Genomic DNA, 27,956 nt, shown 5'->3' on the forward strand with positions numbered 1-27,956 from the left:
GGGAAAGGGCAGAGGATCTGAAAAATACTCGGAGTGTGATTGGATGAAGGTTCTGTCCGTCACATCTTTACAGGCCAATCAGGGGAACAAAATATGTGATGTAGCTGCGACCGTGGTGTGCGTGTGCAGCTACTGAAGAATAACGTGAACCATGGCGACTGTAGACATGTCAGTACATGACTTTTGTCATTTTTGAAAAGAAAACAACTCACTGCTGTTCTTTGTTCTTTCTTTTTAAGAAATGTTGTCAAGTTATGATAAAACTGGCACTTTAGCAGCATCCACGCGAAGCTGTTCCGCCAGAATTGCACCAGCCTCTTGTTGCTGCTTGCTTACGTCACAACTCCACCACGCCCGATAGCGCTGCCCCTCATGGCTGATTGGTCCTGTCACTTTCTAACCAGGCCCAAACGGTTCAGATTGGAGATTTGCAAGATGGATTTGCCAGTGAGAAACACGGGAACGGGCAGATCCATCTGACTTACAAGGTAAGGACATTTTACCATTTCATGAAAAATATTAGGTCATTTTGAACTTGATTGCAGCAACACATATCAAAAAAGTAGGGACAGGGCCATGGTTTGCGTTGTGTAGAAACTTTTGTTTTCACAACAGTCTCTAAAGTTCTGAAAAGTGAGGGGACAGGTTTCTGGAGTTTTGGGATTCTGGATGGTCCCTCTCTTCTTTAGTCTGAATGACACTGTGTTACAAATTTGGATTCTTCTTGCCACAGAACAGTTTTCCTTTTTCCCAGTCCATCTCAAATGAGCATTTACCTAGAGAAGATGATGCAATTCTGGATTGTGTTCACATATGACTTCTGCTATGCATGAGAGATTGCTTTAGCATGTACAGGTATTTATGGAGAGAAGACAGTTATTTCTGAAAGTGTGTCCTGAGCCCATGCAGGGATTTCCAGTCCAGAATCATGCCTGTTTTTTTTTTTAATGCTGTGCTGCCTAAGACCTGAAGATCATCCATCCATCCATCCATCCATTTTCTACACCGCTTACCCCATTCAGAGTCGTGGGGGCTGGAGCCTTTTCCAGCTGACATTCGACAGGGGGTAGGGTACATACACTGTATTGCCAAAAGAAAAAGACCTCAAATCTTCATGTGGCCTTCAGATTAGATCAAGAACAGTGCATAGAGAGCTTCATGGAATGGGTTTCCATGGCCGAGCAGCCGCATCCAAGCCATATGTCACCAAGTGCAATACAAAGTGTTGGATGCAGTGGTGTAAAGCACGCCACCACTGGACTATAGATCAGTGTTGACATGTTCCCGGGACGAGTCTGGGTTTGGTGGTTGCCAGGAGAATGGTACTTGTTTGACTGCATTGTGCCAAGTGTAAAGTTTGGTGGAGGGGGGATTATGATGTGGGGTTGTTTTTCAGGAGCTGGGCTTTGCCCCTTAGCTCCAGTGAAAGAAACTCTGAATGCTTCAGCATACCAAGATGTTTTGGACAATTCCATGCTCACAACCTTGTGGGAACAGTTTGGGGATGGCCCCTTCCTGTTCCAACATGACTGTGCACCAGTGCACAAAGCAAGGTCCATAAAGACATGGATGAGAAAGTTTGGTGTGGATGAACTTGACTGGCCTGCACAGAGTCCTGACCTCAACCCGATAGAGCACCTTTGGGATGAATTAGAGCAGAGACTGAGAGCAAGGCCTTCTCGTCCAACATCAGTGTGTGATCTCACAAATGTGCTTCTGGAAGAATGGTCAAAAATTCCCATAAACACACTCCTTAACCTTGTGGAAAGCCTTCCCAGCCTTTGAAGCTGTTACAGCTGCAAAGGGTGAACCAACGTCATATTAAACCCTATGGATTAAGAATGGGATGTCACTTAAGTTCATATGCGAGTCAAGGCAGGCGAGCTAATACTTTTGGCAATATATAATCACTTTTTAGACAAAAAAACGATTTAGAGCCACCAATTAACTTAACAGGCATGTCTTTGGTGATGGGAGGAGCCGAAGTACCTACACATGTATGGGGAGCTCATGCAAACTCTGCGCCGAAAGGTCCTGACAAGGAAGCGAACCAGGAACCTTCTTGCTGTGAGGCTAACCCCTGCACTGTGGTCCTGCAGATCATGAGCATTTGATTTTGACCACAGAGATCTCCAGACTATCTGAATATTTTGATGATATTATGTACTGTAGATGGGACATTCAAAGTCTTCACAATTTTATATTGAGGAACATTTTTCTGTTATTGTTCTACAGGAACGACAGTTTTTTTTTTGTGCAGATTGATGAACCTCTGCCTGTATTCACTTCTGAGAGACTCCGCCTCTCTAAACTTTTCTCGTATCCTTAGTCATGATACTGACCTGTTAAGTCGTTTCAAGATGCTCTCCCACCTAGGTTTTCATTAGTACATCTTGACTGGGTGCTTAACATGCTAACTTTGCATACTAACATGCTAAGTAAATTGGAATCCTGGTCCTCTAGTTGAATGATCTTTATCTGTTTAACCCATCAAACCCCCCCCTTCATACTACAAGGTCTTAATTTCCTGGTATATGCAGTATTCTGCAGTGTTGTATTTTGATGAATTCGGGCACTGACCAAGCTGTCGCTTTCAACAACCTGGAGTGAAAAACTGGCTGAAATATTTATTATGCACTCCCCTTCAATGGCCTTCTCCTCTCCTCTCATTCTCTTCCCCTACACTTCTTCCTCCTTCTCCTCTCTTCTCCTCCCCTCTCACCCCTCTCCACTCAGACTCTCTGTCTAATAATCCGTCCAGCTTTGTGTAGGAATGGAGATCTAATGCTTTCCATCTGTGTGCGTCAGTGTTGGGGCTCCAAGGGCAAGCCCTGCCACTCTTTATTCACTCCCCTCTCCCCACTTCAACTCCTTTCCAACAAAACCCAAAGTCTGGTTCCACTCAGCATGAAGGTCTAAGATCGCTCTCCATGCTGGGGCCCCTCCTGGCCTGAGGCAGAAGGGGAGGGGGCCCTGAAATCATCTAACCTGGATCCTGGAGAGTCTGGGTCACTCTAAGCGTATGAAAGATATAGCATTCTCTGCTTCAATGCATTAATGAATTATTTTAAGAAAGTACAACCCAAATAATAAAAAAGTTGGGGCGCTGTGTAAAATGTAATTGAAAACAGAATGCAATAATTTGCAAATCTCATAAACTCATATTTTATTCACAATAGAATAAAACAACAGATCAGATGTTGAAACTGAGACATTTTACCATTTCATAACATAACACAACACTCATAAATGAGTCATATCATTGTGGAGGAATTTTGGTCCACTCTTCTTTGCAGAATAGTTTTAATTCAGCCACACTGGGGGGGTTTGTAAGCATGAACGGCCTGTTTAAGGTCATGCCACAGCATCTCAATCTGATTCAAGTCTAAACTCTGACAAGGCCACTGTAAATCCTCATTCTTTATAAATCCATTCAGAGGTGAACTTACTGGTGTGTTTCAGATCATCATCCTGCTTCATGAACCAAGTGCGTTTGAGCTTGAGGTCATGAACTGATGGCCAGACATTCTCCTTCAGAATTTTTCTGGTAGAGAAATGAATTCATGTTTCCATCTGTTACTGTAGTTTGGTCCAGGTCCTGAAGCGGCAAAGCAATCCCAGACCATCACACTACCACCACCATGTTTGACTGTTATGATGAAATGCTGTGTTAGTTTCATGCCAAATGCAATAGGATGCACCCCTCCAAAAGTCTTGGGGATTTTTTTGGGAAATGTCAAATGAGCCTTTGTGTTCTTTTTGGGCCACAGTGGTTTTGGTCTTTGAACTCTATCATTGACACCATTATACTGTAGCTCAGTGTCTTTCTCACTGTCAGATCATGAACACTGATTTTGAATCGGTTAAGTGAGGCCTGCAGGTCTTAAGATGTTATCCTGGGGTCTTTTGAGTCATTGATGCACTCCTGGAGTAATGTCGGTTGGGAGGCCACTCCTAGGAAAAGTCACCACTGTTCCAAGTTTTCCCCATTTGTGGATAATGGCTCTCACTGTGGTTTGCTGGAGTCCTAAAGCCTTGGAAATGGCTTTGTAACCTTTATCAGACAGTTGTCACTGACTTTGTTTCTCATCTGTTCTTGAATTTCATTAAATCTTCCAGCAGACTTTATTTTGTCAGACAGGTTCTATTCAGAGGATTTCTTGATAATCAGGCCTCAGCTTTTCAAAAATGTGGTTATCACAGTCAATTCAGGACTGTTTGGAAAGGGGTGTTACTTTTCCACAAAGGGTCACTATGTTTTGATGGCTTTTTTTCTCTTAATAGATGAAATCATCATTTAAAAATTCTATTTTGTATTTATTTTTGTTATCTTGATTTAATATTAAAATTTGTGTAATGATCTGAGGCATTTAAGTGTGACAAACATGCAACAATATTAAATAGGAAGCACTGTAGATGTCAGAAATGTTATTTGTCGCCCCACTGTTTTTCACCTTGTAATTCAGAAAAGCATGTGGCACTGTTTTCTGTCAAAAGTACTCCATAAATATAGAGATTTTTTTGCTTAAGAGTCAGTTCTCAGTTGCGTATGTCAAACATTGATCTCAACTTTCCATTTGTTCCTGCATCAAAATTGATTAGACATGTTTTGAGTTTTTGGAATGAAACTCTCTGAAACCTCCCGACATTGTACAATTCATGATGTCCATGAAAGTAATCCAGACCACCCAGAGAGACTACATGTGGCATGCGGACTATGACAGTGATGTGGATGTCATAAAGAGGACTAATTGCATAGAGGGCGACCCAGACTCTGCAGGAGATTAGCCAGTATAGTGCATGTTGTCATGCTGGAGGAATGCTGCTGCCATCAGAGGGAAAGTAAACTTTTTTATTTAATGCAGCAAAATCTTTTACTTTGATTTGGGCATTTTAATTAGCTTGTGCAGATGAATGAAAAAACATGAAACATTGAAGACTGTGATGAAAAACATTCTTCTTATTTATTAGAGAAAAATACCACATGGGAGTTCTGGTTTCGTTTGGAATTCAGTGGCTACAAAAGCAGCTCATTTTAACAAATTAATGGAAGAAATGGTTTGAGGGAGTTTTGCTTTGTCTAGCCGGCAGTGAGACATCAATACAGTGCTGTGCTCCGAAAAATGGCTCCCTCTTTTATCTCCCATCTTACTCTATGACCCAAGAAATGCTGCAGCTTCAACAAAACAGCCTTTGTGGAAAAGTCCTGATTTGAATTAAAGGCGGAGAGTGTGTTGTGCACATTAGGCTCAAGGTCTCTTTCAACTCCTCTGTAGAGATCAGAAGTGTGATTATGACCGCTCACCCATTTCCTGGTGATAAAGGTGTGAATGGATGTCTTTACAGTACTGTGAGAGGGTGCAGCAGCGCTGGGCTGTGCATGCTAAAAGGAAGAGTTTGACATATTTCCCCTTTTGGCTGAGAGTCCGGTGACAAAATAAATGCAGCTTTGATGTAAATCTGCAAATATGAGGTGGCTTCTTTACTATAGTTAGCATAGCCTTGCACAACAACAAGGGGACATCATAGATGAAGGCCATTACTTCTAATGCATTTGATTTCTAAAATCCTTTTTGGAGCCTCAAAGTCAGCATTTTTACCATTATCATGTTTTTTTTCTGAGTGAGACTTGACCATATTTGAACTGACACTAGAGATAATCTTAGGATTGGATTGATAGTAGTTATTTGGTAGTCACACTGAAGTAGCTGAGAGAGTGCAGAACAGAGCAGAGCACAACCTGTCAAGTTATCTAGGTCACAGTTTTATATTTCTTGCACTTTCTTGTTTCATATTTTGATCATTTACCCTTGTCTCTGTCTTCCTGCTTCTGTTTCCCGCCTTCTCTGTCTACCCCACCCACCATTACCCACACTGGAGTCTCCTGACAAATTTTTTGGTAAATTTAAAGGAGAAATGTAGTTTCAGGGTGGGGGTGGGGTTGTGTGCCAGTGACTTCATGCATGGTACCGTGATGGATGCCACCTTTGCAACAAGACAGTTTATGGAAATTCATCCGTGTCAGATTATCCACTGTCAGCTCTAAGTGTTATTATTGAAAGTGGAAGCATTTAGGAACAACAGCAACTCAGCCACAAAGCAGAAGACCACGTAAAATCACTGAGTGGGGTCTGTGGCTGCTAAGGCACATAGTGTGTAAAAGTTGAAGTCCATAGCTGAAAAGTTCTAAACTTCCACTGGAATTAATGTTCTCACAAAAACGGTGTGGCAGGAGATTCATGAAATGTGTTCCCACAGCCTAGCAGCTGCATGCAAGCCTCTGTTTGGCAGCCAGATGGGTGAGTCTAGGTTTGGAGGATGCTTGGAGAACATTATCTGCCTGACAGCATTGTGCCAACTGTGGAGGAGGGAAAATGGTATGGGGCTGTTTTTCAGGGTTTGGGCTAGACCCCTTATCACCAGTGAAGGCCAATCTTTATGCTTCAGCATACCAAGACATTTTGGACAATGCTATACTCCGACTTTGTGGCAACAGTTTGGGAAAGGCCCTTTTTTTATTCCAACATGACTGTGCCCCAGTGCACAAAGCAACTACTATAAAGACATGGTTTGATGAGTTCATTGTGGAAGAACTTGACTGGCCCACACAGAGCCCTGACCGCAACCCCATGGAGCACCTTTGGGATGAACTGGAATAGAGATTGTGAGCCAGGCCTTCTCATCCAACATCAGGGCCTGACCTTATAAATGCTCAACAGAATGAATGGGCACAAATTTCCATAGAAACACTTCAAAATCTTGTGGAAAACCATATCAGCTTCATATCAGCTCCATATTAAAGTATTTGAAAACAATGTCATTAAAGTCCCTAGTCAGGCAGCTGAATGCTTTTGTCCATATAGTGTTTATTAACATCCCTCCAAAAGCTTGCTGTAAAGCAGTTTGGTACAAACCCTATTTGTTTCAAAATCACTTTTTAGATAAAGTTGACCTTGACTTTAAATCTATTCTTAATATAAATAGTCATTCCAGCTGCTGTGTTAAAATTTAGCATCTTGCATATGTTCTTTTTCAATGCTCCAATTTCATTGTTTTTATGAGTCATTTATTGTGCTTTTACTGTTTATTCTTATATCTTTTAACATGTTGTTTTAAGCATGTAAAAGTTAATCGAGGTTGTTTTTTAAATGAGATCTCTAAATAAAAATTGTGTTGATTTGACTTGAAATAGAAATAAGCTCAAGAAACATTTTTAATCCATCTTATTCTACTTTATATCAGTGTGTTTTAATGATGAGCCTGATGTGGATTGACTCATTTTTGGAACCAGCCCCAAGTGGCCACTTGAGGAACAGCGGTATGCACTTTTTAGACTCAGAGGTTGCAGCTTGACAGTAGCAAGTGCAAAGTCTTAACAAAGCCACACCACTTGTTCACTAGCTTGACCTTTTTTTGCCTGAACAATTTTAACTTTTATCAACCCAGCTGAAAAATGCAGACAGAGGTAAAGCCTAGAGCCGTTCACACAATACTGCCTTAAAATATGAAGTCTAGTTTAACCGTCTAAGATCATATTTGGATGTTTTTACGAATATTTCATTTTTATCTGTGTGAGGCACAGCACTGGAAACATGATGACACATCATGGCATATTTCGCAGCTCCTCTCCTCTCTCTTCCTCTTCCTGTCTCTCTCTCCTCTTTTCTCCTCCCCCTCCCGCTGCTTCTTTCATCTCCTCTGCTCCCATCATCCTCCCCTTTCTGCTCCCTCCTCTTTTTACCCTCCTTCTCTTTTGATATGTCTTTTCTCAGTATATACTAACACATGAATAGGCTCATAAAACAATTCTCATTTTCACTCCTGGCCAGTAATGTTCATGTTTCTTTAACTGCAAACATTTATCCATCTTTCTCATACACAAGCACACTAAGTCATAGTCTTATGTCCCTTACAGATGCCAAACACAAGCTATGCACAGAGCCATAGCCCCAGTCTTGAACACTGCCAGAAATAGCGTTGGGTTCGACTTTGAATCGGCTTAAATCTTCAAAGAGAAAGATTGTGATGTAGCAGAAGAGGAGAGAGAGGATGAGAGAGGGGGGAGGGTGTGGGGTAGCAGAGAGAGCAGATCTGGTTTTTACATCCAGCTGTAAAAAAAGCGGGGCAAAAAACTTCAAAGACTCATGTTGCCATGGTAACTGTATGGTGCCTGTTTTAAAGCCCAACCCCACCACCCCTCGTAGCTCAGAAACACATACATGTAGTAAGTGCATTAATAAAAACTGATGCCAGCAGAAGAGCAGGCTTACTTTCTTCATTTTATTTCACCATCTCTACCCAGTCGATTTTATATTGATTTGAGCAGTAACGGGTGATGCTGCGGACGATTTAAACCCAACAGGGTTAGCAGAAATGCTTTAGTCTCCCTGTATGAAATGACTGGTTTAGTTTGAAAGGTTTCTCTGTATTGATGCTTGGGGCTTGTTCCCTGTAATTACCGCATGCTATCACTTTATCACCACTGGGTCCAATTTCTAGTAGTAAACAATCCGTCTTTCAGCTGGACGTTTTCTTTTTCATGTTGTGCAGTCTTAGTTGGATTTGCTAAGTGGTTATTTCTTTGTCGAGTCATACATGGATTTATAAGCACTAGCCAAAAGCTTTATCCATTCAAAAAGCAAAACCACAAGCATATAATTTTTTCCCATTATCTCCTTTAGTCGTAATGTTTTGATTATATACTGAAAAGGACCAATCTCTGCTATAAAAGAGCAGCAATCAACCACAAAATGGTTTCAACTTGACTTTGTAACTTGGGGCATGCCAGATAGGTTGTTACATATATCCATTGCATGTGAGATTTTTTTAATGAAATACTGGGCTTGATTTTCATACTTTCATTAAACTTGTAGTACTAATACATATCCTAATACATCTGAAATATAATTTCATTTTTCTGTTAAAATACCAGGCTTGATCTTTATATTAGCCCACTTGAGATTCTTATTTACAGTTGAAACCAGAAGTTTACATACACTATATAAAAAGGCATATAAACTTTTTTTTCTCACCGTCTAACATTAAATCAGATTAAACTTTTCCTGTTTTTGGTCAATTAGGATTACCAAAATTATTTCTATTTGCTAAATGCCAGAATAATGAGAGAGATCATTTTTTAGACAATTTTTTATTATTTTCTTGAGAGTCAGAAGTTTACATACATTCCATTAGTATTTGGTAGCATTGCCTTTAAACTGTATGACTTGGGTCAAACGTTTTGGATATGCTTCCACAAGCTTCTCACAATAGTTTGCAGGAATTTTGGCCCCTTCCTCCTGGCAGAACTGGTGTAACTGAGCCAAGTTTGTAGGCCGCCTTGCTCGCACATGCCTTTTTAGCTCTGCCCATAAATTTTCAATGGGATTGAGATCAGGGCTTTGTGATGGCCACTCCAAAACATTGGCTTTGTTATCCTTAAGCCACTTTGTAACCAGTCTGGCAGTATGCTTAGAGTCATTGTCCATTTGGAAAACCCATTTGCGCCCAAGCTTTAACTTCCTGGCTGATGTCTTGAGATGTTGCTTCAGTATTTCCACATAATATTCTTTCCTCATGATGCCATCTATTTTGTGAAGTGCACCAGTCCCTCCTGCAGCAAAACAACCCCACAACATGATGCTGCCACCCCCTGTTTCACAGTTGGGATGGTGTTCTCAGGCTTGCAAGCTTCCCCCTTTTTTCTCCAAATGTAACAATGGTCATTATGGCCAAAAAGTTCAATTTTAGTTTCGTCAGACCACAGAACATGTCTCCAAAAATTAAGGTCTTTGTCCCTGTGTGCATTTACAAGCTGTAATCTGGCTTTTTTATGTTTCTTTTGGAGTAATGGCTTCTTCCTGGGAGAGTGGCTTTTCAGCCCATGTGGGTACAGGACTCGTTTGACTGTTGATAATGACACACTCTTACCAGCTTCAGCCAGCATCTTCACAAGGTCTTTTGCTTTTGTTCTTGGGTTGAGATGCACTTTTCGGACCAAAGCACGTTCATCTCTGGGACACAGAACCCGTCTCCTTCCTGAGCGGTATGATGGCTGGACATTCCCATGGTGTTTATACTTGCGTATAATTGTTTGAACAGATGAACGTGGCACCTTCAGGCATCTGGAAATTGCACCCAAGGATGAACCAGACTTCTTCAAGTCCACAGTTCTCTTCCTGAAATCTTGGCTGATTTCTTTTGATTTTCCCATGATGTTACACAAAGAAGCAGTGTGTTTCAGGTGTGCCTTAAAATACATCCACAGGTGTGCCTCTAATTAACTCAAATGTTGTCAATAAACCTATCAGAGGCTTCCAAAGACATGACATCATCATCTGGGCTTTCCCAAATTGTTTAAAGGCACAGTAATCTTAGTGTATGTAAACTTCTGACTTTGAAGAAAGTAATTAAAATTGTCTTTAAAAAATCCTTTTCTCATTATTCTGGCATTTAGCAAATAGAAATAATTTTGGTAATCCTAATTGACCAAAAAAAGGAAAAGTTTAATCTGATTTAATGTTAGACGGTGAGAAAAAAAAGTTCATGTGGCTTTTTATATAGTGTATGTAAACTTCTGGTTTCAACTGTAGCCTCTCTAGTAGCCTTTTTGTACATGACATTGTTGTATTCATCAGTATCATGTCATCCATTTACGTAAGCCCTGATAGGAGGAGGGCGCATCCCATCCTGCCATCTCTCCCTACCTACCATCCACTTGGAAGCAGCAATAATTACTTCCATCTCCATTGTGAAAGTTAGTGGGGAAACAGTACACCCTGCCATGATACCTGTCTGTAGTCTTTGCCAGCCTTTCATGAAAATATCTGTACTAATACACATCCTTATACTTCTGAAATATGTTTTCACTGAACTTACCACCACCCCTAGCACTCTAAAGAAATCAAACACTCCCCAGATAAGACTGTGAGGTAGTGACCCTAACACATTTGCAAAATCTAAAAATACTATGTGCAAATCCCTAATTTCTACCATAGCTGTCTAAATCTGGTGCCAAATCCATCTTCCCCTCCACATTCAGGAGTGAGATGGTACAAAACTGACTGAGATCAGAGGATTCCTTCTCCTTGGGAATCCAATTTCCCTCTGCTCTACACCAGGTTATTGGGGTAGATTGTTTCTCCCAAACTACGCTTAGTGACCACTAAAGAAATCTAAGGACATCAGGTGTGCTTTTATAGACCCAGCCAAGGGACTCCATTTGGTCCTGGGGCAGAAGAAGCCTTTGCACACCTCACTACAGCTTGCACTTCCTTCCACCTTGGTGGTCTAACATCTATTCTTAACTCCCTCTCTCCTAGTGGTGACATGTCTGTCATTCGGCAGATACATCTTGCAAAGCTCCAATCTGAAACGACTGTTCCTGATCTGAGAATGGATGGACCGATCAGTGTCATCTGAGGGAATGAGGCAGTAGCTATAGGCATGGTTTAGTTGTGCTGTAAGTCCTTAAACATGGCGACTGGTGAAGAGATGAGCTTGCATGTAACTACAGCAGGAGTTTATCAGAACCTGACAACATTTCTTTATTAAAAGAAGAGCAAAAAAACACACTGAAAGCTTATTTTGGTGGAAAATATGTTTTTGCTGTTATCCTGAATGGCTTTGACAAGAGTTTGATTTACCAACGGACTCCACTGATTGTGAACAACGGCTGTCTGTGAAGCTCGTGTTCTGTAGTTTACTCCCAACTATGTATACATTTTGTTATTCTGATTGGCCATTAATGAATGTGACAGACAGAACTTTCATCCAATCACCCTTAGAGTTTGTTTTTTTTATAAAGGTTCTGCCCTCTCCAATTACAGTGCCTGTGTTATTTCTCAGATGGATGGCAAAGATATTCTTTGAAATAGCGGTACCACTTTATTTTAGTGTACCCTGATTACCTAGTCATTTTTTAGTAAGTGTAATTACATAGATAATTCTCAAGAATAAGGTGGTAAATACAAGTAATAAGTTGTCATTTTACCAAGTAAGAGCTCGGCCATATTAAGGAGGTGTTTACCTAGTGATAATGTGTTAATAATTCAGTAATTTCTTTCAATATTGTGGCAATTTTCTGGTAATTAGGTGGTATTTTACCCTAACCCTAGCCCCAACCCTAACCCTTATAATATTGTGGCAATTCTTTGTACTTAGGTAGTATTAACAAGTAATTTCTATGAAATAACATGCTAATTTTCTATAGAGGTTGATTGATAATCACTGGATAGTTTCTTTATTTTGGCCAGCTAAATTAAAGTAAGTCCTTCCTGAATAATTTTCAAGTAATTTTTACAGTTAGGGTTAGGGTGTTAGGGTTAGGGTATAGTTAGAGCTTAGGGTAAAGGTTAGGTTGAGAGGGTTAGGGTAAAAAATCACCTAATTGATGGTTAATACATAAATATAATGTTAATAGGTAAATATCCATATATTACCATATCACTTGGTTAAATGCCAACTTACTTGGTAATTACCTTTTTTTCCACAATAACTCTTACCACTATAAAATTACTGGGTAATAAGAGGCCTGTAAAATAAAGTCTTACTGAACTAGTGGCAGGCCAGGTTAATTGCTTTGTGGTATGTTATTGGTTCTTTAGATATTTTGTGTTTTCTTTTGTAGTTATTAGCTGCCACGTAGTAAGACCTGCAATATTTATTATGAACTGCAAAGTGCCACACATTTCTTAATGGTTTTGTTAAAAAGATTCTGCTCCATTCTGACTGTCCTCTAAGAGTCTTTTTTTTTTCATTTCTATTATAATTTCATTGGTTATATTATTGCAAAGGTTCAAAGGTCATGTGGAGTCATGTCTTCGTCTATGACCCTGAACGAAATGAGCCTCTCTGCCCTTTTTTTAACCATTCCTTTCAGACTTTTTTTCATTCTTCTTTCATAGCCGTGTAAAGCGCAGGAGTCTGTCATGCATTAAAGAGAACCGAGTCTGGCTGGTTCGTCCCCGGAGCGTTTCCTGTCTGCAGATGGATGGATGCCCAGAGACGCTGAAACTGAAGCTCTGACGCTGCCAGTGAGTTCCAGTCAGCTGGGAACTGGGAGCTTGTTTACGTCTAAAACGATTTCTGTTTCTACCGGGGCGCCACGGTCATCAAGAGAGAAAATCAGGTTAGTCAATAAGAATCTCTCCTCTATAAAACCAGCTCACTAAAGCGCAGTTTAGAGCACTTTAGAGGGCCATTTTTCTGCGTATCATGTTTTGTATTGCTACAATGCTTCTCTTGTACTCATTATTGACTTTTTATTATGTTTACTGATGTCAACTGGAGACATGTGGATGTCTTCTCTAATATGTCACCAAAGTCTATAAATAAAATTATCCTAACTCACTGCTTTGTTTCGTATTTTGACTCTCATTTATTTCCATCTCTGCTGATGTTTTAGGATGGATGGTTTTCCTACACATGGTGATGTTGTCATCTGATTCAAAGAGGAGAATTAGGGGCAGCTGTTACCAAACCATTTCCTCTTCTTGATTTGAGGCTGACCCAGGACCAGCTGGGAGGAAGGAGATGAAAAAGAGCCACGGAGAGAACATTCATGCTAAGTTTTAAAACCAATCTAATGTGACCTCATACCTCCAGGCAGTTCATTTACTGATAAAAGCATGTTGGATTTCAGTTAATGATTGTCTATTGGGTTTGGAACAGTCTGCCTTTTGATTTATTGTGCTTCTGCTTTGACATCTGACTTGTATTTATCAAGTCAACATCAAAATAAACCATCTGCGGTTCAAAATGTGCGTGATTTAGGAAACAGCACCACAACAGAAGACAGCAGCTGATCACAAATTGACTCGCAGGGATTGATTTTTTTTTAGTATCATTTTTAATGAAGATAGATAGATAGATAGATAGATAGATAGATAGATAGATAGATAGATAGATAGATAGGAGCAGGCACCCACGAGAAAGATGCTCAGTACAGCAGGTTTGTGTGGGGCCCCTCTTAGCCTAGTCTGCAGCCCGGCTCGTTTGCCCAGCTTCCACCTTCTCGCACAACGCCATCTCTGCCTCCTCCCCACCCGGTTGTATGTGTTGTGCTGCCTCCGCATCCTCCTCCTTTCAGTCTCCTAGCATCCCGTTCTCCGGATAATCTCCGTCGGGAAAGATACAAATTCTGAACTCATCAAACCATGTCTTTATAGTCCTTGCTTTATGCACTGAGGCACTGTCATGTTGTAAGGCCTTTCTAAAACTCTTGCCACAAAGTCGGATTGATAACATTGTCTAAAATGTCTTGGTATACCAAAGCCTTAAGATTGGCCTTCACTGGAGATAATGGGTCAAGCCCAAACCCCGAAAAACAGCCACACACCATTATCCCTCTTCCTCCAAACTTGCAAACTTCTTCTATGCCTGATAAGAGATATGTTTGGAGGTACGTGCCACGGCTGTGTAGGTATGGTGTTTGAATGTAGTGCACATGGGAGAAATGTGTGTTTGACCTGTAGTTTCAGTAAAACTGTATTATAAATGTTAACCAAATCCCTCTTTTTCTCAGAGAATAAATCTGCATGCGGTGTGGTATAGTTTACACAGATGTTACTTTGCTTCCCGCACATTTGCCCATTTCTTACATTGCTGATACCACAAACATACACTACTATTGTGTGTACTTCTTGCTAGTGTGCCAAGTCCCCATTTCTGGTGGACTTGGTGCTGCCTCTCATGTAAAATTGCCTCTGAACAGTGTGATAGCTAAGGGAAATTTTAACTGGCATTAATTCACACACAGAAACAAATTGGTTTGTAAATGCATGAAGTTTGGTAAACAGCTCATAAATAATATAATAAATCTATAATAAAGTAAAATCTTCAACTAAAACACAAGGTGACTTAGTTGTTTCTTATTATTTAGCAGATAAAATGATCTCCCTTTCCGAAAACTGAAGCAAGGGTAAAACCAGCCATCCTACATTTCTAAGGGATGTAATCAGAGATTGCACTGTTGACATCAGAGAGCTGGTTAGAACCTCTGCTCCTTCAAAACCCTCCAAGTCAATGGTTTACCACCTGAGGTCCAGGTCCTCTTTTTCAGAGTTATTCTGATTTCTGTAGGTCTCCAATCCATTCTTGATGTTCACAACAAAGACCAGTGGTTCATGTTGTGATGTTGTATTAAGAAGGTTTGTTGTTGTGGATTGCAAAAGCAATAACAATTGTTGCTCTGTGTACCGGCCTACCACCAAATGATTTGATAAATCAAGCCACTTCAGTCCTCTGTAAAAAATAACATTGAAACAACATGCTGAGCTTAATTCTTACCAGACCAAACAAAGTGTGAGTTTCCTACTGAAGAGTTGTTTGGAGAGACATCATCTGCAGTGGATGTTTTTGTGTCTGTTTTCCTACCTGTCATATATTTCCTGAGAGTAGTTTCTAATATAGTATAAGGGCCTTGTTTGCCAGGAGGAGTTGTTGTAGAAGTCTAACAGGCCTCGGTATGTCACTACAAACCTCTGTGTTTACTGATTATTGCAGCAGAGTATTGTCAGGCTCAGTCAGCTGCATTTGGCTTTGGATTTATTTACACAGCATGAGAAATTCCTCTTGTAGCATTGTCTACTTCCCACATGCAAAAACAACTTCAAATCAAGCTTGGACTTTTGCAAGAACCAGGTAATTTGATGTTTTGTTCTCTGAGTCAAAGCTGTTCTAGAGCCAGATGTAAAGCCAGCGACTTTCTGCCTTTTTTTGAGCAGAACCTCCCAGCAGTGAACACTACATCTCATTTATATATTCACATACCCTCAATACTCAACTAATCAGCCTCACTTTCTTCTCTTTATCTCCACAAACCAGGTGGCTTTGTGGGGGCCAAAGCAGTAATTAAAAAAATGCAAATGGGGTAATCCTGTGAAACAAATCCTTCTGTCTCTGTTAATGAAGACCCCTGCCCGCTCTCTTGTGTGATGAAATATTTTGGTGTGAATAAACCACACTGCGCTCTCTCCACAGAGATATGCCAGTCATGCAGCCGGTCGGGATTCTTGTTGTTTTTTTCTGATTTTACAGACAGACAGACACGCTTTCCCTTGGCAGAACTGCAGCCTGAAAATGATCCAAAAGATAAAGAGAGAAAAAGCAATAAAGCGAGTTAGACTGGTATTGCAGTTGTGTTTTATGGCATGAGCCCAAAGCATAATTACAGCCATATTTATAACCAGCAACAATCTCTTCATGAACTGCAATCAGAGTGAAATGAAACAACTTTTTTTGTCTTTTAATCTCCATCGCAAAGTGTGGGCCTGATTTAAGTCAAAAACTGCCTTTCGTTGGTCAATTTACAACAATTTTCTTGAGGTTTCTGGCTCTACCCAAATAGGCTCCCATGGATAATCCGTGTTAAAACACCAGCACAGATTTTTGTTATCTCCTATCTACATCACTATGTAATTGTTGCTAAAGCAAATGCAATCCAATTCAACAGCGCTGCAATGATTACTGCTTTAACAGGCTTATAATGTGCAGGCTCTGTTGACATTGTGCCTTAAAGTGTTTGATATAACATTACTGGAATCCAGGAGGATGTAGTTTGAGATACTGTTGGATTAAACTCTGTACTGTTTAATGTAGATGAGCACACTGATCTAACTAGAATGGGTGTCTGAGGCGGCAGACCCACGCCTAAGCAACGCCACCGAGGAACTCACGCTCCCATTGATTACTACGGTGTTCAAAATTTCAAAGTCCGAGAAAAACTGAACAGGTGCGCGGTTCATCACCAAAATCTAATCGATTCTTCCCTGTCACTATCCCAATATTCCCTGAAAGTTTGGTGAACATACGACTTTCCGTTCTCGAGTTATCTTGTACACATACAAACAAACAAATGAACAAATGAACAAACTAACAGAGATATGAAACCCTTTACATAACCTCCTGCCGATTTCATCGGCGTGGGTAGTTAACCTGCAAGTCCAAGTTTTATTTTTGAGCTTTAAGACTTTAGATAGCACAGTGGACTGAGTAGGGAGTTGGGGAGAAAGAGTAGGACTGACATGGAGTAAAGGAGCCACAGGTTGGAGTTAAATTCAATTTAAAAAAAAGCTTTATTTGTCCCCATGGGGACAATTTAAGGCACTTCAAGAAAGAGCATTACATGCAAGGGAAAACAATCTGTTGAAAAATTAACAATGTCTACACCTCATGGGCAGAGTAAGGAGTGGATGTGAGGAGTAAGCACAGCCCAGGGTACCGTCTACACTCAAAAAAATAACTTGCTCAGTGAACGTAATAAAATTATGGAAAGTGGTTCCACCCAAGTAAAATGCGTTAACTTAGCCAGAAACAATTTTGTTGAGTGACCTAAATGTAATTATGTTGGGTCAACATGATGTATTTGCGTTCCTCTTACTTAATTACCATGGTTCAGGCCAACTAGATTTGTTCTTGTAAAGCGTCCTTGGGTTTCTTAAAAGGTGCTATATAAATTCCTGGTATTATTATTATTATTAAGGGCAAATATAACACACAGACATAACTTTCTTAGACCATTTAAACATGTTTAATATTGTGGCGAGCTGTGATGAGGAACAGCTCAATACAGGTTGACAGAGTTCAACAAGCCCTCATGCAATCAACATGACCAGCTAATACACAACTATAGATGCGTACAGACGGTGTAGTCTGCAGCATTAACCCCCTTACTCATGGTATCATACTTCCTGGATCGCCACAATATGATTATGAGTTGAGTCGACTTTGCCAGGGAGGGGCGGGGGCACACCTTTTACCATGGCCTTTGACTGATATAAAATAGAGAGGGTTACTCCTACTTAAGAATATGCTCATTACTGCCACCTGCTGGTCTGGAGTTGTAACCAGAGGTGATTAGCAATTTGAACTCATTGGAATTAGGTTGTGTTAACATAAATTAGTCTAGTAAGTTTGAAGTTGTTGCATGTTATGTTAAAACTACATGATTTGAATGTGTTCAACCATAAAACTTGATTTTATATAGTAGAAGCTACATGTTAGACTTACGTTCATGTAACATACACCCACGTTGGTTTTTTTGAGTGTAGCCTCCTGGTCATGCTGTCCAAGGGCCCAAAACTACTGGTCTTTGGGCATATGACTAGGGGTGAGAAGACCCAGATAAAAGAGATGCAGTTGGGGTTGACCTTGGCTACTGAGTGGCACACATGTGTCACATCTGTCATGTTTGACTCCTTGTATTCCCTAGCTCCTCGTTCTAGCTCTCAGGCTGAGCCCAGCCACCCTCCAGAGGAGTCTTGTAATACAACAGTTTTGTGTCTTTTGAGGTTATTTAATGACACAAGATGCTGATGAACTAAGTCATCTGAGGACACACTGAGGAGGTAAGATGAAGAGGAGGAAGAGGAGAGGAGAGCTGTTGTGTATGTTGAGAAAAGACCCCCACTTTGGCTAGGGGGAAGCCTTAGCCAGATGTTGAACCTGTTTCTAACCTTGACCCCTTTCTCAGTATGTCATTGGCTGAGGAGACAAACTGACAATATCACTTCCAGAAGTTTATGTAAGTTTCTGTTTTACTTTGAATGAATTTCATCTGCTTAAATTATGCAAATGTAATCATTTTTACCCAAGTATTTGCAAAACAGACCTCTTTATCTTCTCCTGTGAAAACACTGCAGTTACTTTAGGAAATGAATCCTTTCAAATTGATTTGTTTTTCTGCTATTAACTAGAGAATATTCAACATACTGGTTTGTGTTTGTTGAAATAAGAGGCAGAGGTAAAACACCACAGAATTTTTTTTTTTTCTTGGGAGCTGATGATGATAATGTGGTGCACACGCTACATCTCAACACTCAAAAGACACCCTTGTGTTTGGAAGTGTCTGAAAGAATCTGACGACCATGCAAACATCTGATGGCATCTGCAGCCAAAGATACACAGACGAGTCATTCAGGAGCATGGCAGAGTCTGAGTCCAGGGAGCTCGCTGCCCGCTGCAGAGACCTGGTTTGCAAAGTGCTGGACCACTGGATCAGTCACAGTGGTAATTTGTGAGCAGGTCTGTCCATGTCAAATGAATCTCTATAAATCTTTTGAGAGGCATCTGGTTGCAGACCTCTATGGTGGGGTGTTTAGCAGCAGACCTCTATGGTGGGGCGATCAGCAGCAGACCTCTACGGTGGGGCGATCAGCAGCAGACCTCTACGGTGGGGCAATCCATGCATCATCTTTATGCAAAACTAAGTGATAATACAAAAATGTATACTATTTTACCACTAAAAACACGAACTCAGAGAAAAGGTTATTGAAAAGTATAAGTCAGGGGCTGAATATGGAAGAAATCCAAGGCACTGAACATACCCTGGAGTTCAGTTAAATCCATCATCAAGAAATGGAAGAAATGTGGCACATGTGTAAATCTGCCTGGATCAGGCCGTCCTCATAAACTGAGCGACCGTGCAAGAAGGAGACTAGTGAGAGAGACCACTAAGACACCTATGACTACTGTGAAGGAGTTACAAGCTTCAGCAGCTGAGATGGGAGAGACTACAACAACTGTTGCCCGGGTTCTTCACCAGTTGAAGCTTAATGGGAGAGTGGCAAAGAGAAAGTCAATGTTGAAGAAAACTTATAAAATCTGGACTAGAGTTCACCAAAAGGCATGTAAGAGACTCCATGGTAAAGTGGAAGAATGTTCTTTGGTCTGAGGAGACCAAAGGGGTGCTTTTTGACCATCAGACAAGACCCTTTTTTTGCACTAAACACTGCACAGCACCACAAACACACCATCCCCACTGTGAAGCACAGTTGTGGCAGCATCATGCTGTGGAGATGCTTCTCATCAGCCAGCCCTGGAAGGCTTTTAAAGGTAGAGAGTATATGAATGCAGCAAAACATCCTGAGGGACAATCATGTTCAGTCTGCTAAAGAAGTAAGGCTTGGGAGAGGATCTATCTTCCAGCAAGATAATGACTACTTAGACTCTAAAAAAGATCTGAAATAATTAGTTTATTATCACTTGTTTATGTGTTTAATGAATAGAATAACCATATTTACCTTATATAAAGCCATCTCACTTTCAGTCATACAACTCACACTGATATCTTTTCTGCATGTGAAACAAATGAGCCATGCACAAAACTGATATTTTGTGCCTGAATGCTACTCCGCTTAACCAGAAAATCCCCAAAAAGTTTCAAGAAGCAGTGAGATGACGGGGAAGAGGCCAGTTTTGCAGCTGCAAATCAAATCCACTCTTCAATCTAGTGAAGTATGGAGTGAGAAGGAGAGAGACAGAGCAATGATTAGAGGTCGGCTCTGCTGTTGTGCCTATTTCAAAGCCTCACATCATTCGTCTTGACCGCAAGTTTCTTTAACTTATGACACATCTTTCATATTTATTTATCTTATATTTTACTGCCAGCAACTGAAATATGAATTGCTCCAGTATAAAAGCTTCTGATCTCCTTCAAAGCCGCTCAGCCAAAGTGAAATCAAAGGCTGCAAGTAAAACAAGAACTGGATTCTTACAGGAAGAGTCTCATTTGGCTGCCACATGCATTCCTTCCCCTTTCTTTTCTGTTTGTCTCTATTCTCCCTCAGGTATACTTGTTGGAAAGCTTAATGACCTTCTCAGAGACTTGATATTATAACTGTAGTTCACTGGTTGAAAGCGGATGATCCTGGGTTATCTGTGTGCACGATTCAACCCCAGGTGTACAACTTTCAACCAAAGATAGAGCCTTTTCCTTGATGAATTACTTGGCTGCATTTAGAGGCATAGTCCCACATGGGGATGGTCTTATTTGTAGAAAAAATGTAAGCGACCCCATCGCCTGTTTGAGGGAAAAATTAAGAGCAATTTTGCCTGCTAAAAGGATCTTTGTAAACCATTTCACTACTTATATTCAAGGTCAAAAACTCCATGAAATGAAAACATGAGGACTGTATCAAAGGAGGACGAGTGGCTGACATGCTGTTTGAGGATTTTCACGTTTATTAAATGTTCCTTTCAATGTGAAGTCAACATTCGCACAACTCCTACATACTGCGTTACACAAAACAATAAAAAATAAAGCCACATGACAGTTTCAACTCTTGGATGGAGACACATTTTTTATGTTTAAGGCTGCGATTGTTTCCTGTTTCCTCATGAGCATTCTGTCATTTTTTGAAGATGTGCACAGCCAACGGGCCAAATTGGCACAGGGGACATATAGCAGCTTTAATGCTCATATGCATAGAAGCAAGTCCTGTCTTGGTAGCCTAACTGTTAAGACACAAAGCTCAAGTCCTTTATACTGTCTATTTTTTTTTTCCTTTATTTATGGCAAGGAGGTAGAAATCTATACATGCACATTTGGCAGTCATCTACAAGCTAACTAGTCATGCATGTAGAGTAAAGAGATTTGATATGGTAAGGAATGAAAAGGATGACCTGCACTTCTCTTTGCAATGCTTCTCGTGAACTTGTCTTTCATAACTGAGGCAGTGCATGTCCATGTAATTGAGGGGGCTTTGACATTTTATAATTAAATATTTTAAAAAAAAGAAAAATCTCATTCTTCATGCCTTTTCCGTCCAAGTTCCCTTCGTTGGTTGACATCAGTGAACCAGCATTAATTTTGGCAAAATTTAAATTACTCTTCGTCTTTAGATTAAAATGCCTTTTAATTTTAGGCAAATTTTAATCATTTTCACTCTTGAAATTTTTAGCCAGTCGACGAAAATTCAAAGACATTTTAGTCTGGGGAAAATCAATAAAAAGTCTTAACTTTTTATTTATTTATTTTTGAAACTATTTTCTTCTTTGAACTACATTTTTTAGCTTTATTATGAACTTTTTTACAGCTGTAAAAAATGCATATAAATGTATTGTCAGTACTTTATTTACTTTGAAATACACTGAAGAAAACCCTGACATATATCGAATGCCCTCAGCCTAATCTCTCCTTGCTTTTCTATATGCACAGTGGAGAAATGTCATGGTTTTTGAAAGTCCAACATCCAGCACTCACATTTTACTCTTTTTTTAGTCTCTGTGAAGAAAACCAAGCGGATTGTTTGTAAGAGTTTTATCATCAAAGATCTATTTTTAGCTAGTCTAAGTCTCATCTTCTTCATGAAAAAAGGTATTTTTAATCATTGTTTTAGTCACTGAAATTAACCCTGCAGTGCATATTTATCACACTTGAATGTTCCAGACCATCAAACCAATTTTAATATTTCAAAAAGAAAATCAGAATGCAGTTTTTATTTGATGATTATTTTTATTAAGGGGAAAAAAATCCAAACCTGTCTACTTGGGTTGTCTTTTTAAGATATTAGAATTGGTTTGATGATCCCAAATATTTAAGTGTGATAAATATGCAAAAATATCAGGAATCAGAAAGGGGCAAATACTTTTTCATGCCACTGTATGTGTGCATATATTTATATATGTATGTATATATATATATACATATATATGAAACATGCATTGCTAAAAAAATCCAGTGTACTCATGAATGAGTGTCTGTGGCAAAATTTCCCCATCCAAGACTGTTCATCACTGACGGCCGCTTTTACAGGCTGTTCATCTGAGAAGCTGTCTATTTTCAGAAGAAAATGATTTGCCAGTACATTTTAGATTGTTTTTTTTTATTCAATTTGATTCATAAACAAAGGCAATTAGATTCATAAAATAACTATACTGCAATAATACAGTCAGCAACATATCATGAATAAAACAGAAAAAAGATCAAAGGTCTGATCTGTGATTGAATTTTGTATAAACCCGCTTAAGAAGTAGTTACACGGTGGCTCGCTTTAGCTTCTTATGTTTAAACTAAAGTTAACGCTAGCTACAAGATAAACGTTTCTACATAAGCCAATGTAGCTAAGTTAGCTTAAGCAACGTGAGCTTTAGCAAATGCAGCAAAAGCTTACATATTTACGTAGAGAATATAGCTACGCAGTTTATGTAGCCACTTTGTAAGCTTTAGCTACAAGTAGGTATGTCATCTACAAACCTACATTATCTACAGTATATAGTGCTAGAATTTTTTCATGGAGGACGACCTTTAACCTGTAAGCAGGCTGTGTACTCACCTTAAACAATTTGTGATTAGGTTTTGCAGGTCAGGTTTTAACTTTCAACAAACCCTCACCCTAAAAAGGAGTTTAATCAGATTTTATTTATACATTTTTAGCATGTATTCATGTTCTAAAACAGATGAACGGTCTGTGACAGTGTCCATCAGAGATGCAGGCTTCAGTCTGCAGCCAGACACCTCTCCAGAATTTAAGGGCCCCTTTCTGGAGATTAAAAATGTGGTCAACTTATGTTAGCAACAAAACCCACCAATGGTCACTGAATTAATTGAGTAACCATCAGCTATTGACCCTAATTTTCCTGCAACATTGCTGAGGTTTTGTTGTCCATTGTATTTCTTAATTAAATGTAAAACAAACAAACAAACAAACAAAAAAAAACGTTTTTGTTAAACTCTGTGTTTTGTGTAGAGGTCTTACAGTAAACTAGCATTAGCCAACTTCTATACATAGAAATTTCTTCGAGTAAACAAGAAAACATGAAGATATTGTTCATTTAGGCTAAGTAGCCAATGTAAATTAAATCATGGAGTAACGTGTGACATAGCCAATGAAATATGAACATAAAAGGCAAACTTCTGAAAGACTATTTGTGGTTTTTGCATGCTAACTTTAAAAAAGGGGTGCGTCGTGTTTTGGGTCGCCTGGCGCTGGTCGTTGGGCCGGTCGCCATTTTCCCAGGGGTAACTGAAGGCACCACGAAACCCTGTTCCATTGATCCGGGGATCCAGGCGCCGGTAGGACTCTCTTCTGTGTTTCCACGCCTCCTACTTTCACCCCCATTGTGGTGAATCTCCGGCTTGCACTCACTTTGCCAGACTTCCAGGAGTTGGAGAGACTGACTGAAGACGGAACACCGACAACTTTTAAAAACATCTCCTCTTTCACGCATGGATCTACTTTCTTCTCTCGAGGGAATTCAAGGAGTTGCACCGGTTTACGCTGCTGGAAATGTTGGAGACTTTACTCGAAGAGAAAGGGCACACGTACCCGACGCTGCTGCGAAGTTGTAAAAGTAGTTTCCCTTGATTTTTTTTTTCCGCCAGCAGCTCAGACTTGGTGTTTCTCCTGCCTGTAGACTCACAGCCATCATGGCGAGGCGGGCAGGCGAGAAGCGTCTGGTTTTGACGCCGAATTCGCGCGCTGCTTTTCGGATTAACCACCTCCGGTTACACGGAGGCTTGTTGGCTTTTTTGTGGAGCTTCGCTTTAATTTGCTCGGCTCTTTCTTGTGGATATTGTACAGCCGAGTCGGAGTTTTCCATCCTGGAGGAAGCGCAAGTTTTGGCCGACCAGATGAAAAAACTGTCCTCTCAGGAGCTGGGAGTCTTTACCATGCAGGTAAACGTTTAGGTGTTATGTTCAAATTTGTATCCTTATTAAATTGTTCTTTGAACATGTGCGGTATCCCTGCGCCGCTGCGACTTTTAAGGGATTCAAAGACCTCAAATGGCTCGAACATGAATGTCAAAATAGGCCAAACACCCTAATAACTGAATAATCTCACAGGCAAACTTAGTTGACAGGAATATAAGGGAACAAAACGCTGTAGTGTCGCTCAGTGTTGCAGTGCAACAACAGGCGCTTTGAAGTTGGGACGTCCTTATCTGGGGCATCAACATGCTGGAGGTTAGCTGTTCAGGGCGGCTTCTGTTCCACCTTTATTATTCCCTAATCTGGTTAAACACACGCTAAATCCACAAAAGATGTGTCATTAACACATCTGATATGAGCGCTAGTGTGTCTGCTAAAGAGGTGTGTGAACTGTCACCTGCAGAAATCATCCAAAGGAATCAGCCATGGAGCAGAAATTTATTGCATTATCTTTTAAACAGGGTTTCCTAGTTTATCAATAAAGAGGCACGACTCTCAATGCTGTTTTTTTGTGAGATTGGATATAGACACATGTTATTTTACAGATAAATTCTAGCTTTAATTCACCTACATTTGTGCCTTCCAGTGTGTCTGCATGCATTTACATCAAATGATATTATGGATCAGCTCCTGTCTAAGTTGGCTGCAGCCCACAGGCCCCTTTAGAAAATATGCTCTAAAATAAGAAGGCCTGGTTTACAAAATATAAGAGTTTTTTTTTTTTTTTTTTTTACAGATATCAAGGCAATGCATCCACCAAAGGCAGATAAATCAGGGCTGCAACTGAAATCTGGTTAATATGGCATAATGAAGCTTTGACTTTTGTTGTGTAATTAATTGGATTTTAAGGTCCCAGTTGGAAATTGGGGGAAATATATTTATAATATAGCAATTTACCAAGGTTAAAAATGTGTTTTTCATAGGGTATATGGGTTGATCATAATGGGTATTTTTAATTGAGGATATTCAAGAAGATCTAGCCAGATAATTCTAAATGATAAAATGCTGAAATAGTGATTCGTTTATCAAAATAGTCATTTGTTACCCAGCATCTTATTTTGTCTTCATTAAAGGTAAAATGGCTCTCATTTCTGTTAACTTTTTACTCTTCTTCTCAGAAGCATAACAGCCCATCTTGGCTAGAAACCTTTTACAGATAGCACCTCCCTCATAAAACACAACTAACCATTGATGTATCAACAGTTTAGTGCCTAAATGGCTGTTCAGTTCTTGCATTAGATTAACAAAATCACTTATCAAAGTGAATCCAGTGACAGTATTGTCTAGCTTTTTTACATGGTTTATGTTTGAATGAGCTGGACACAAGCATGCAATCAGATTAATCAATATTAAGTTAAGATCTGATTCTAAAATTAGAGTCACTCAAATAAAATAATACTTCAAACAGGAGATTGAGGATTTTAAATGTGTACCATCTCAAGCCAGCAGATGAGCTTTTAAAGTTTCCCTTTTAATTATGTTTCTATAAAATTTTGGTTGATAAAATTATATATAAAGCAAATTGTAGCAGAGTTTTATTCATTAATAGCAATAATAATAAGCAGATAAAACACTAAGAAAATAGTGTCACACTCCACAAAATGGTTTAAAACCGCCTCTGTGAACACACCTCTTTCCCATGTCCATGGGTGCCGAGCTTTGTCGAGTCACCAAATGGCAGGAGGGTGCAGGGTGCAGTGTGCTGGGTGCTGCAGGGTGTGATGGGGGGTGTTTTGCACTTCAGAGGCCGTGGCGCTCTGAACACAGAGGCGAGGCAGCGGGGGGGAACTGCCCTCAAATGGTGTTTCATCTTCTCTGCTTCCACACTGCGCCGCCTTCATCCCAGCTCTGGGAGTCTGCTTTGAGGTCTCCCTCTGATCCCTCTGGATCCGCCTTTGTCACCACTCATCCCTCCCTGAGCTCTAGACCGTGCTCGCTTTCTGTAGCATTTCCGCCTGTTCCATAATTTTCTCTGCTGTTTGTGCTCTGCTTTGTGTTATTCTTGGTTTTTAGCACTCACTGATGGATTCTGTAAAAATAATCACCTCCCTTTTTACTCTTTTGGGATTAAAAACCTGGCGTGGAAGTATAGAAAATAGTAAATAAATCTGACCTAGCTTCCTTTACGTTTATTTTTTTGCTCCTCATTTTGATGCCATGCAGCCTTGTTAGGAAATTTATAAAAATATTCTGTGAGCATTCGTCTTCTGTGTTGTGGGAATCCAGTTTTGATCATGTTGTTGGACAAGCTGTGAAAATCTGGCTTGGCGGGGAGTTAATGTTACTCTGATTGAAGCGGTACATTTCATGGATTTGTCGGCACGGTTTTCCACCAAATGTAATAGATTAGCTTCCAGTAAAAACAGTCAACATCTGCCCACGAAAACCACTGCAGGAATCGGTGGGCCATGCTGTGTATGTGGACACCTGCTCCAATGCTCTGATGTGGCCTGACTCACTGTTTGCATGTGTGTCTGCTGGAATATATTTTAAATTATCAGTCCGTCTGTTTGGCTCTTTTTACCCATTCCCCTGTGATGTTAAGTAGGCAGTGATTTTCCACATTTAGGTTTTGACTTCCTCTGTCAAAACAAGTTTATCCAAACAGTAACACAGAGTTTATGGTAAGATATGATGTCTAGATTCGTGGCTCGCATTTGTTACCTTCCTGAGGCAATTTTAAAGTTTAAGCTGTACTTTTTTTTTTTTTTTTTTTAAGAAAGATCTGAAGGTTTTGTTATTAAGCGAGCGTCCCAGCATCTCCCATTTAACAAGTAACTCTACCTCTCTTTACTCCACCCCTCATTCTGCAGATGATATGTAATTTGAAACTTTCTTTGTCGCCGCTTCTGAGTCATTGGGTCAACTTTGTTTAATCTGTCATTTAGTTACTCAATAAGGGGACACCAGCGTGTACAAGTTACACTCTTTAATTTCATATATTAACCTAACAGAAGTTTTCTAGCTCAACATTTAAGTTAAGTAGCAAAATAGTTCCTTTTATTTTAACAATCAGTTTGCTTTCCTTTGTAAATATAAACTATTAATACTTCTTTAGGGCTTGATTTTGGTATTCCATTATTGATCAATTTATTTTAATTTCTCAATTTCTACAACCTCGATTCTGGAAAAGTAGGGGTGCTGTGTAAAAAGTAGAAAAAATGGAATGCACTGATTTGCAAATTTTATAGACCCACATTTTGTTCTCAGAACAACATAAGCACAACTTTAGGTGTCGACACTTGGACATTTTACCATTTCATGAAAAGTAATAGCTCATTTTGAATTTGATGGCAGCAACACATCTCAAAAAAGTAGGGATGGGGCAACAAAAGGCTGGAAAAGTAAGTGATACCAATGAAAAACAGCTGAAGGGGCATTTTGCAAGGGTTAATTTGCAACAGGTCAGTGACATGACTGGATGTAAAAGGAGCATTTTAGAGAGGCAGAGTCTCACAGAAGTTAAGATGGGTAGAGTTTCACCAATCTGCAGAAAACTGAAGACTGAATATCCCACAGTCACAATCCA

At 39.9% G+C, this 27,956-nt stretch overlaps 1 protein-coding gene across 1 annotated transcript in view; it reads left to right on the forward strand.

Moving 5' to 3' along the window:
- The first annotated feature begins 23,743 nt into the window (after nucleotides 1-23,743).
- cachd1 (cache domain containing 1) overlaps nucleotides 23,744-27,956 on the forward strand; it is a 130,535-nt gene continuing 126,322 nt past the window's right edge. Inside the window, exon 1 of the mRNA XM_041791063.1 lies at nucleotides 23,744-24,394. Coding sequence (XP_041646997.1) covers nucleotides 24,146-24,394 — 249 coding nt within the window. The 5' untranslated portion in view covers nucleotides 23,744-24,145. The remainder of the gene's footprint in view (nucleotides 24,395-27,956) is intronic.

Source organism: Cheilinus undulatus, linkage group 7 (genome assembly GCF_018320785.1).
Source record: "Cheilinus undulatus linkage group 7, ASM1832078v1, whole genome shotgun sequence".
Taxonomy (NCBI): domain Eukaryota; kingdom Metazoa; phylum Chordata; class Actinopteri; order Labriformes; family Labridae; genus Cheilinus; species Cheilinus undulatus.